Source organism: Otolemur garnettii, unplaced genomic scaffold (assembly GCF_000181295.1).
Source record: "Otolemur garnettii isolate 467f Iridium unplaced genomic scaffold, OtoGar3 scaffold00074, whole genome shotgun sequence".
Classification (NCBI taxonomy): Eukaryota; Metazoa; Chordata; class Mammalia; order Primates; family Galagidae; genus Otolemur; species Otolemur garnettii.
This window is the reverse complement of record NW_003852469.1, coordinates 5,624,152-5,635,948: the sequence shown is the minus strand read 5'-3', so window position 1 is coordinate 5,635,948 and position 11,797 is coordinate 5,624,152. Positions and strand designations below refer to the sequence as shown.

At 45.7% G+C, this 11,797-nt stretch overlaps 1 protein-coding gene across 1 annotated transcript; it reads right to left on the bottom strand.

The window, feature by feature from the left end:
* Positions 1-413: 413 nt before the first annotated feature.
* STC1 (stanniocalcin 1) lies at positions 414-9,810 on the bottom strand. The gene is made up of 4 exons (XM_003793961.2): positions 9,442-9,810; positions 7,293-7,435; positions 6,418-6,629; positions 414-746 (listed from the first exon to the last, which is right to left on the bottom strand). The coding sequence occupies exons 1-4, from the start codon at positions 9,557-9,559 to the stop codon at positions 476-478; spliced, it is 744 nt and encodes a 247-aa protein (XP_003794009.1). The 5' UTR covers positions 9,560-9,810; the 3' UTR covers positions 414-475.
* Between the last annotated feature and the right edge of the window lie 1,987 nt (positions 9,811-11,797).

Here is an 11,797-nt window from a genome sequence, read left to right as displayed (position 1 = left end):
AGCTCATTAGAGATCAAGAATTCAAACATGACATTCATATTCATCCATGGCCAGCATAGATTCATAACACGAATTCCATTTAACATCTTTATGAGCATTTAAGACATGCATTTAAATAAAGTTTCTCATTGGCTAACTCTATTGGGGCAACCATTCTAAAGGGCTCCACATCTTCAGCTTACAGTGACTGGGGAAGTTACATAAATGTTTTGTGTTTGAGGGTCGTTTGAAGGGAGCTGGGAAGAGGAGAGGCAGAATGATCACGTGTGTTCTGTTGGTGGAAATGCTGCCATTGCAGAATGTTGGGATATTGATTACAGAACCCTAGTTTCATGCAATTTTCTTTAAGGGGGGTAGAAAATAGGAATTACTTAAAAAAAAAAAAATCAAACCAGGCACAGAACACTCAATGTTGGTGCGTGAACACCACTAAAATGATAACTAGTTTGGTGAGGTGGTGAATACCTCCCCCTGGTTATGTGCTCTCCTGGGACGTGCTTTTGGTGTGGGAGGGAGAGTCCCCCTCACCTCGGAGGTTCCTGAGGAGGACTTTCAGCTTCTGTGGCTCGCTGGTGCGTCTCCTGTTGAAGTCAGCTCGCGCGTGCGTTTGGGCACAGTGGTCCGTCTGCAGGATGTGGAACAGGCTGGCCATGTTGGGCCCGATTTTCTCCATGAGGCTGTCCCTAATTGTGCTGACTGTGTCTTCGTCACATTCCAGCAGGCTCCGGACGAGTCTGTTATAGTATCTGCATTGGGAAAGAGAGCACAGGTGATGGTTACTCAGTGAGAGCAGGGCCAGACCATGCAAATGTAACTAGCTCATCATGATGCTGCAAGTGGCTTCTGCTGCACAGCCCTGTGCAGTGTCCCTCAGCCTGAGTGCATGTGCCCCCTGGTTTACTGCACAGTGCTAGACAAGTCTGTCTTGGTGTTTAGAGTTCAGGAGATTTAGATCACACACTGAAGAATAGGCTAACAGCGGTGACTAAATGTTTTAGGATCAGAATCATAGCAGTAGCAGGGATCACAGAAACCAGTTAGTGACTCGTTCAACTCTCCTTTTGGGGAGAAGAAACTAAGGTGGAAGAGCTGAAGAGGATGTGAGCCCAACACACAATACGGGTATCAGTAGCCATTGTATATGCACAGTTATTTTGCTGCTTTTTGCAATTTTCTTTTTTCTTGGTGGTGTGGGCCGAGGTGTGCATCTTCTGACAACTTCCATCTCTTTCTCTTCTGCATCTCATGCATTTTTCTACAAAATCTAACTCCCTTACTGGCTGGTCTTGATAAAGGCTATTGACTGCCTCTCACCTCTAGTTTCCCCCCAAGGATATATTATAGTCAGAAATCAAATGCCAGGTAATGGGAATATTGAACTGGAAAGATTAGTGGTCCCCTAAGGGTTCATGCGTCTATAGTTCCACCAAGCCTTCTCTCTCTGTTCTAGGTTCTGCTGGCCTCTTCCCATTTTGGATGTCTTATGGATGCTTGGTTACCATCACACAGGCCAGCCCTTGATGGTTTTGAGATAGTTTTGTTTCCCTGACTAGATGGTGAAGTTACTGGAGGGAGGATCTATGTCCTTACTCTTTACATCTACCCTGGCCCAGTGTCATCATGCTATATTGCCTGCTCCTTGCACGTTTGTTGATGTATTTTGTGGCCACTTTAGCAATGGCATTTTAAAAGTAGGCTTCTCTCTTCTGTAACTTCTGATTCCCCAAAGAAAAATAACCTATAGGCCTAGTGAATTTTACAAAAAAAATTCTTGTGTGTGGTAGAAATTACCTTCATCTTTGGGGCAAATTCCTTCAACATCCTAATCAATGCCACTAAGCCTCACGGTTCAAAGAAGATTAAACTGTCTCATATTTATAGCATAGAAATTACTTGTCCTGTTCTTTGGGAAGACAGTTCAGGTATTTTCCAATTTAGGCTGGGATGCATCTGCTCCATTTTGAGGTGGCAGTTGTCAAAACCCATTAGCTCTGTATTCACTAATAAGAGACTCTCAGAGGAGCCCGAGGATCTCTGGGGCCACAGGATCTTCCATGAAAAGAAACCTGTTTATTTTTAACTCACACAGAGCACAGGATCAAACATTTTTCCAGAATAACTTAACCCCCCAGAGAGGTCCTTTCAAGGATGTACAGTAAATCGGGTGGAACGTGGGTAATGAGGCAAAGCGGTCACCCTTCTGTGGGTGAGCAGAATGAAGGTGGGGACTGAAAGACAAGTGCAGTGTCAGGGTCACTGACACCGGCCGGGTGATACCCCTTCCTCCAGGGAGAATTAGAGCTAACTATGGTTAAAATTGCACTTCTCTGGCACAAAGGACATTTCTAGTCCTTTGGGACTAAAAAGCACATGAATCAAAGTAGATCTCACTTGGAAGGTAAAATGGGGAGGAAATTGGTTTTGGCAAAATAGAGAATGGATGACTTTGTACCAACAGCTTCAGACATGGACATACCCACATAGTTCTCCAGGTATCTCCTAACTCTTAGGCTCTGCTGGGACCTACCCTTGATTGCTGTATCTATTTCAAAGGATGATTAGATCCCAGAGTTTAAATTTATGATCGCCTACCATTCCAATAAAGATTTTATGATGTAGAAAGTTAACCTGTCCACTTTTAGAAGAAGCTGTTCATGCCAGACAAACCCCCAAGTGGACTGGAAAATATGATCTTTCCTTAGAAACACAAAGAATGTAAAGTTCTTCCATAGAAGGACCTGAAAGCTCTTGTCTGGATGAAGAAGTCTGGTGCTCTCAGGGAAGCTTCTGTAGCCAGCCTTGCATTTGTAGAGCCACATGTTTCCTTCAGGCCCTACTTAGTCAAAGTACCTGTTCTCTTTATCTTCTGAGGACTTGTACCTCTCAGTATTGCCACTTTCTCTTTCAGCCCCAGTATGACACCCGATCTTGGTATTTCTTGACGATGACCCTTGTCAGCCTGACTGCTCTTAGAGACCCCTACCCCCACCAATCTACCCTGACTTTTCCCTTCTTGACTTTTGTTAACAAGGGAAGACTAAGGGAGCTCTTTAGGATATAAAGTCTCAAAGGCTGGAAAATTTGTCATGCTTCCTTCAACATAGTGACTTCTATATAGTTTGTCAGCATGAGCAGTAGGTGAGCCCTGTGCCTCTCTGTCAAAGGCCTGGACTGTGGCGTTGACCTGTGGGATTGGGCTGGTCAATGAGATCTTTCCTGCAATTCACTAAAGTCAGATTCTTTAAGAGGTGATGTCTCCAGCGAAAGTTGACTTAGCAATGGCCACATATTTATCCAGCACCTTCTTGTTCCGAGTCTTATTACTGTAGTTATTGGCAAGAGGTGCCCTTACTTTTAGGAAAGAGAAGGCATACAAATTGAATTCCTGACCACCCTGGTGCACATATATTCAATTGTGCTTGGTATTCTATTTTTGGATTGTGGATATTTCCTGCAGGTTTTGCTGGCTGCCATATTTGAAGTAGAAATCAAATAGCTTGGCTCAAGGCCATGTGAATTCTAGGCCCAACTTAGTTATTCCCAAGCTGTGTGACCTTTACTAGGTCACCCCTCTCCCCAAGCCTCTGTTCATTAATCAGTAAAATGAGGCTGTTAGTCTAGATAACCTCTGCAGTTGTCTTCTGCTATGACATTCTGTTTCTAGGAATTTAATACATATTTTTTCTCAATCTAACAAAAAAGTAGTGCAGCTCTACTTATGGACCCTTCTTTGCAAAGGAATTAGACCTACTCAAGAAGATTCCTTTATCTTTATAGAGGGTTGAAGGTATTGCAAAGTCTCAGTGGATGAAGAGTTCTGATAACCTAGCCTGGAAGGACCTTTTTAAGCGTGTTTCTTTTTTCCCCACTTTGAAAATTCCATCCCTGACCTTTTTTTTTTTTTTTTTTTTTTTTGTGGTAAAGAATAAGATCAGATATTCTCCATAGCTACTGTTTCAGCCATGCTTACCCAAATACACACATACTGCCTAGGAACATTCTGTGTGAAGGTTTATAAATAGTCCTTTGTTTCCCTTGATCAATATTATTCTTCTGTTTCCTGTTCCCTATCCATGCCCTAGAGAGTTGTTGGAAGCTTTGTCAGTTTTTCCCACTCTGGAACTGGATTGGTCTCATTGGCTCCCAAGCTTTCCATTGCCTGCATGCCTCATCAATTTCGTCTGCTTTCCTCATGGTTAAAAGCACAGTGTGCAAATTTGGGCAGGGGGACATTCCAGCTACCTTTCTCTTCCCGGTGCATGTTGTCATACATAGAAAACCCTCTCAATTCAGCTCCTGGTCCAGTCACAGGCTTTTGGATTCTCCCAGCCCTGAATCTCATGCTAGATAAGTCACAGGAAGGTGGAATGAACCTGTAACTACTTCCTTTTGCAATTCTGTGCCAATTGGCACCACCTTCGCGTGTGTCTGTGGTGGGGCAGAGGCTGGGAAAGCAGGATGTTTCAGGAGGACGAGGAGCTTAAATAGAGCAAAGCAAGCCCAGCATGGAACCGGAAATCTCTACAGTCCTGAACAGGAATAATATTAGCCCACTGAAGCAAAATTCTTGGAGAAAGGTTGGATGGAAGATTCTGGTCTTCCAGGGCTGGCCATTCCCCACTGAGATGAAAGAAGGAGAAGGTCACATTCTTTGTGACCAATTTTCTAAAGGTTTTTAAATATAAAACACCCATTAAAAGGAATAATGGTCGGGATCTCCAGTCCTAGTGTCTGTTTCTTTCTATACGACCTCTCCTTTCAAAATGGAAGATGCTACTTCTGTTGAAATAGGGAGATGAATATTGCCTTAAGATCGGTTACGTGCCATAGTGTAGATCATGATTTGTCACAGGGGCCCTGAACAATTTGATCTAAACCTGTAGTCATGGCTTTGCTAACACACCCCTGCCTCACCTCTGCCAACTGCACGACTACATGCTTTGTCTCGAGCCTTGTCTAAGAATTCATTTCTTTTCCTCATGGTTGAAGGGAATCTCCAACGATTAGGTGTGCCTGCCCCATGCCCCATTCCTTCCAGGCAATAGAATATCCCTAGGAGAATTTTAAAACTAAAGTTGATTAAAAAGAGGCCACTGGAGAGAAGTGGTGCATTTGACTGTCCTGTTCTGAGAAAATCAGAACCCCATCAAATAGTCACTTCCAAGGACCAGAGAAATGAATTTTATAAATTGACTTGAGGTTCTGGATGGCACTACCTGGAGTTAAGATTGAATCGGCAATTTCCCAAAATGTTTATGTTAGGCACCTTAAGCTTTTTCTAAGGAGGAAAAGCTTTTTCTATTGCGTATATATGACAAAATCACTTCTAAGCCCCAGAAAACTTGCCACTCTCTGAAGAAGGGTGGCGGTACCTGGGTAGGAAGTTAATCTGATAAGTCTGCCCTCTCAGGTGGTCAGAGTAACATGCATAGGACTGACCACCGTGAATGTGTCTAGATTTGGCAAGAGAGTCAAAGAAGAGTAGACCTTCAGGACTGGGAGCCCAGTTTTAGGGTGAGAGGCATCATAGTAGGCTAAACTTGACTGGTCTGCACTACTCCTGCCAAAAACTCCATGCCAGCCCCATCTGCAGTGCTGTCTTTGCAGGAACCTTTCCAGGCCATGCCCTTGGAATGAGGATGCCAGCCCTCTCATGTATGAGGAGCTGAGTCCTGGCCGAGGATGGCAGTAAGCCGGGGCTCAGAAAGACATGATGCTTGGGTATTACTCAGTGGCTTTGGGTAGTGTTCGAACACTAAGATGAGAATGTGATCTGGACACCTGCTGGAACTTCACCCTAGGAAATCTGGAACTAATGCAGTGAGATTACATAAGGCCTGGAAAGGAACGTGAGCATGGCCCAGTCCAGCCATTTCCCTTTTCACAAAGAAAATCTGAATCTAAGAGAAGTGAGGTGGCTTGTTCAGGGCTACTCAGTGAAATCTCTTATTGAGCTTAGGACTGATTCAAAATACATGCGGATTTAAAAGTCTGCATTTTGACATTTGACCAAAGTTTTTAATTGCAGCCTATTTTACTGCTGTACAGTTGTGGTTTCAGCCAAATTTGATGTCTAAAAGCTTGTTTCCAGAAACTTCACCATTCCCTTCAGGCTTATGGCAAGAAACAGACGATAAAAATGCACCCAGGCTTGCTGCAGAGATGAAGCTGTCTCTGAGCAGCCAGGGAAGACTTTTCCTATAAACAGTGGTGGGGGGGAGGGGAGGAGAAAAACCCCCAAGCTGCTTAAACTGTCACAACCAATCACAAACATTTTTTCCTGCAAAAGCTGGGAAGGCTGCAAGCTAAAATAAGAGCGTGACTGTGGCGGTTTAAACCTCCCTCCCAGTCTGGCTCTGCCAGCCAATCACCCCCCTCCCCCTCCGCTGAGGATGAAAACATGGTCTCAGCTCATACCTGTTGGAGAAGTGATTGGGCAGCTGGACGACCTCCGTGATGGCTTCGGGGTTGCGCTTGGCGATGCCACACACATTCAGCTTGCTGTAGCACTCTTCCTGCACCTCAGCAATCATCCTCTGGAACGTGGAGCACCTCCGAATGGCGAGGAAGACCTTGGAAGTGACCCCGTTGGCGATGCACTTTAAGCTCTCTTTGACAAATGCTTTTCCCTGCCAAGGAGGGGAGGATCGAAGGAAGGCGTTAGCTTGACTTGACAAAAAAAAGATGGGGCATACAACATGGGGAGCTCAAGGGGGGTCGCCTTGGCACCATATCATGGCCATCTGCATGTCCTTGCGATGGGAAGATTGTATGCTGTGGCCAGGGATTAAAAAGAATGCCCCGCCTCCCTTAGACTCCCTTGAGAATTGAGCTCCACCGAAAGGAAATGAGATTAGAGGAAAAAAGAGATGGACCATAATCAACCACCCTGCTGCTTGAAAATAGTCATAATCTGGTTTTATGTTCTGGAGGGTGAGACTTTGAGAATTCAGATCACGAGGGGGTGTGCTAGGTCACACGGAGGAAAGAACTTCTTTGTTAGAAGCACATTTTTATTTCCTCTGGAAGAAAAGCTTTTTGGATCTTACTCCCTCCCCATATAAGAGCCCCCATCAGATCAGCTCTTTTTGATCGGCATGAGTTGGGCAGGGAGAGTCTCACACAGGACTAGTTCCTGGCCACGTGTGCGTGTTACACATGTCGAGATGGGAATTTACAGTGGGGAGGCTGAGAGGCAGGGCTGGTTCCCTACAAGACTAGTTCCTAAGAACAATGGTCTGACACTGTTAAAGAGAGGCAGCCAGTGTGAGCAGGGGTCAAATTCTTATTACCTGAGTGTCAAATTTAGCAGCGCTGTACAAGAAGGATTTACAGATGTCGTACATCCCATCTGTGTCACAGGTGGAGTTTTCCAGGCATGCAAAAGCCCCACAGCCAACCTGCAGGGCACTGTTGAGGCAGCGGACCACTTCAGCTGGAAGAGAAAGAGCCATCCAATCCAGGTCACACAGGATTGGCCTGTGGACGGCCGGGTTGGGAGATCAAGTGGGTGCAGAGGTCAGTTTCAAAAAAAAACGAGGGGTCAGAAGAACACATCCTAGGAGTCTGTCACAAGAGACAATAGATGGACCCATTCAAATGAGAGAGAGGGGGTACACCACGCCCCTTGGCTTACAGGAGCCAGAGCACAGGACAGACTGGGAAGGAGTTCTCCCTCTGAGACACATTCTCTCAGCGGTCTCAGGACATAAGATTTTGGTGGCTGGAGAGGAGCAGTTGGAGTCTGTGAAATGCAGAGTGCCTTTAAGCAGCTCTATGGAATCAAAGGTCGCTGCTTGGCACTTGAAAGCATGGGAAGGCAGAAGGCAGTGGCCAGCGGTCAGGTTTAAGAGGTTGGGAGGGCCAGGGAATCCATCTAGCTTCCAAAAGATGTGTGCCTGGGAAAAGCACATGGGAGTTTAGTCTAAATGGCAGAGAATAATGTGCCACTTGGAGACCCTTCTGATTTGGGGGCTTTAACCTTCTTATTGGCTGAAGGGAATCTGACCCATTCATGTTTCACCCCAGCCCTCCACTACAGATCAGTGCAGAGAGGCATGCATAGTCTCTTTCACATTAAAAGCCTTAAAAAGAAAAGAGAAACTCAGGTGTGGAATAATAAGGCAAAGTCATCCCTTGTGCAAGACTGGAAGAAAACCACAAAAACTTGCACGAGGCTTTCTACGTTGTGGATAAGATCTCCCATAAAAGTAATTTCTCTCCCACAGAAGGGGGGGGGGGAGTGTTCTGGCAGGCAGCTCGGCAAGAAATGATCTGCAGCCTTCAAGCCATGGGGTTCTCCCCTGAGATCAAAAGCGTGGTTCAGTTAGGCTTCCCCACCCCCTCCCACCACCCGCAACCTCTGGGATGTTACAAGTCATTTCCCTAATTATATATTTCCACGGGTTCAAATTATAACTTTGCTTTAAGCAGTTTTAATATGCATTAGGGCTGCTATTGTTTTAGGCAAGCTCGATTTGTGAATCACTGCATCTCTATAGCAACTAAGTACAAAAGGAAGTGAAGCAAAAGCCCTCCTCTCAGCGGGGACCTGCGCTCTTCCAAGGGGAGCATCTCTGCAGTATTCTGACACCTGGGATCCCATCTTTGCTGACAGTTGGAGGACAGAGGGAGTGGTGGAAGGAGGAGAGCAAGTGAAGCCGGAAAAGTCGGGAGGCAGATGTGTCAATGCGGCTTCCCAATGCCTCCTCTCCCTCACAGGCCGAGATCGTGCACAATTAACTGCTCCCAGAGTCAGCACCAAAGTGAGCCCTTCCTCATGGAGAAACAGCTGCTAGGTTTCAGGAATATCCCTTTTTCAAGGGGCTTGTTGGCCAAGGGGCTGTATGGATGACTGAATGGAGCCCAGGAGCTGGGAGGGAGCGAGGCGGCAGTGTTGGGGGTGGGATGTGTGTAGGGCTTTCTCTGACAAATCAAGCCTGGATTTGTCAGGCTTGAGGGCTATGGTTCCAAAAATCAGTCTGAAGAGGGAGCTTCGCTCTGTGCTCGCTGAAGAGGTAGGGAAGTCAAGTTATTAGGGTCTTAAGAGGCAAGGAAGAGAAACTGCATCAGACAAGCCAGGTCTCACCTCAGATCAGCTTCTGGAAAGTATAAGAGCGCTCTGAGGCATGCCAGTATTCAAGCCTTTCCCCGTCCCCCTCCCCCCCAAAAAGGGTACGTGCCAGATTTCAGGCAATCAGGCTAGGCTTATGCAATGAAATACCCTCAGCAGAGCGTCCAGCCTCTTCGTTAGTTGCATGCAATTCATTAAACAAAGGAGCTCCACGTCCTAAGGCTATTGGATTACACCGGCAGTTTATTGCCATGAGGCATGAAGCACATTTATTATCAAGATCATCCGTCACAGACACAGTTGCAAAAGCGAGAGGCAAATGAGGACAGCTCTTTGGGGGAGAAACCGGTCCTGGGTTTGCTGCTTACCTGAGTTCTGAGCTGCCACCCGGGATTTCCTGGGGCTCACAGAGTCATTCTGCTCCGCCTCATGGGTTGCAGAAACACTGATCACCAGCACCAGAAGCACTGCTGAGTTTTGGAGCATTCTCTGAGAAGTTTCCGCTAAGTTGCTAGGTTTTTTTTTTTTCCTCCCCCCCCCTTTCCTCTTTCCCTTTCCCGGCTTGAGTGAAGATGTGGATCTGGATACACAGAAAGCTTAGGTGAGGATTTGATGAGGATTTTTTTTTTTTCTGCTGCTGCCGCTCCTGCGGAGGACTCGTGTGCTACGACCGCCGCTGTTACTGCTGCTGCTGTTGCTGCAGTCGCTCCTTCTTGCACCTCTGCCTTTTGCAAACTGGGGGCCCAAGAGCTGCACCCAGGGATTTTATAGCCGTTCTTATCGGTCCTCAGAATCAGGGACCAATCAGGTCCCTCAACTGGTCTGGCTAGCCAATAGGAGAGCACGCAATTCAGCAGGAGGTTTTTGACTTCTTAGAAATATTTTCCAGCAAATTTAAAGTACCTGCTGCCAATGTTGTGTGTGTGTGTGCGCGCGCCCCCGTGTGTGTGCGCGCACGCGCAGCTATGTGTGAAAAAGCTATTTTCGTAGAAGTCAGAGATAACTTCGTATTGATTGAACTAAAGAAATAGCTTATGAAAATCTCTCCAAGGTGCTTTTTGAAATCTAGCTGTCTTTTATTCCTTTTTTTCCCCTCATGAGCCACTTGGGGGAAATGGATACATTGATAGGGTGGGGAGGTATGATCTCTTTGGATTAGAATTTAACCTTCTTAGAGCAGTTTCACTCTAATTTTAACAGCATATTTTCTGTTCTCTATGGTAAGCTACAGGTGAGTCTGCGATGCATTTTTGTTGTATGTGGACACACGTGAGCCTTTGGGGAAGAATTTGTGAGTAGATGGATTTTGGTGGACTGAGATATAATGGCTCTGAGCTGTGCGCTGCCGTTGCTGGTTTTTAGCCTGTGACCCTGGCCGACTCCTTTTACCTTGCTCTGCTTCTATTTTTGCAAATCTGTCAAATGCTGGACTCTGGCATTCCCTACACGTCGCAAATGATGTGGTTCTTCAGTAACATGAATGAATTGGGACTCCCTCTTTTCAGTTCTTAGCAGAATTGCAGACTCCAGGAGTGTTGGTCACCATAGGCACACTCATGCTCACCCACACCACATGTAACCGGGAGACATCATGAATGCCTGGAAATTAATAAACTGTGTATTCAAGCCCAGCAACTTCATAATCACGTTGAAACAATAAGCTGGCCAAAGCAAGACTAAGCCTGCTGGGCAAACCAGTTCATTTCTTGGGGGTAGGGTGGGAGAAGGTTTGGGGGGGTGGTTAGGGAAAGGCCAGAAAGTGTAGGAGAGAAGACTACAGATAAGCTCTAGACTTAATGGGAAAATTACAGTGGAATCACAAATCCTGCCCAGGACGGAAGCTCATATTTTCTTATACATGAGCTGTAGGCAACATTAAGGCTTGTCCCTAGCTTGTGAAGGGGATTAATGAACCGGGAGAAGTCAGAAAGCAGTCATTAAGGGCTGGAGCCAATGAAGAGCTTAAACAACAAAACCTTTAAAAATTTTCAGGGAGTAAATGAGAAAGAGCTATTGGTGATTCATACAGTCTTGGATAGGGGTGATCTCGTAAAGACACTGAGCCAGTGGCTTCAGTTTGACTCTTAAAACCTTAAAATCTTTTAACCTTAAAAGTTAAGGTGCTGACTCTGTTAAGCACAAACCAAACCAGGAATCAGCTGTGTGTGTGTTGGGGGTAGTGGGTTTGGTGGGTGTTTATAGCCTGAACCTTATAAAACTGAGCTGTTGGGTAAGCGTGAATGTTTCCTAGAGAAAGGGATAGAGAGAATAAAGGTTATAGGAAATACCTAAAAGAAAGGGGATCTTCAGATTTCCATTCAATATTAAGTACATTTATATTAACTGATAGTATCAGTATTTCTCAAGTACCTTCTAGGCTAAAGTGCTGGGGGCAAGTGGGCGATGGAAAAGGAGAGATGGACAAGCAGGTAAACACACGACTCTTGGTCTTCAAGTGTTTGCAGTTGAGTTGGGAAGATGGCAACCACCATCAGATTTGCTGTAGCTTCCAGATGTTGAGACCTTGAGTGCTAAGAAGTGGCAAAGGTTGCCCTGGCTAGAGATGTGGGGTGTTGAGCTTCCTGGAAGGATCTTCAAGGACTGATTGGTGGTGGTGGGGCAGATGCAAATGGCTGTTACTGCTTTTTATTTCGGGAAAAGCTGTGATATTTTATTTTTTAAATAAAGCTCATGTTGTAGAAAGCTCCAAGGTGGTTGTTAATT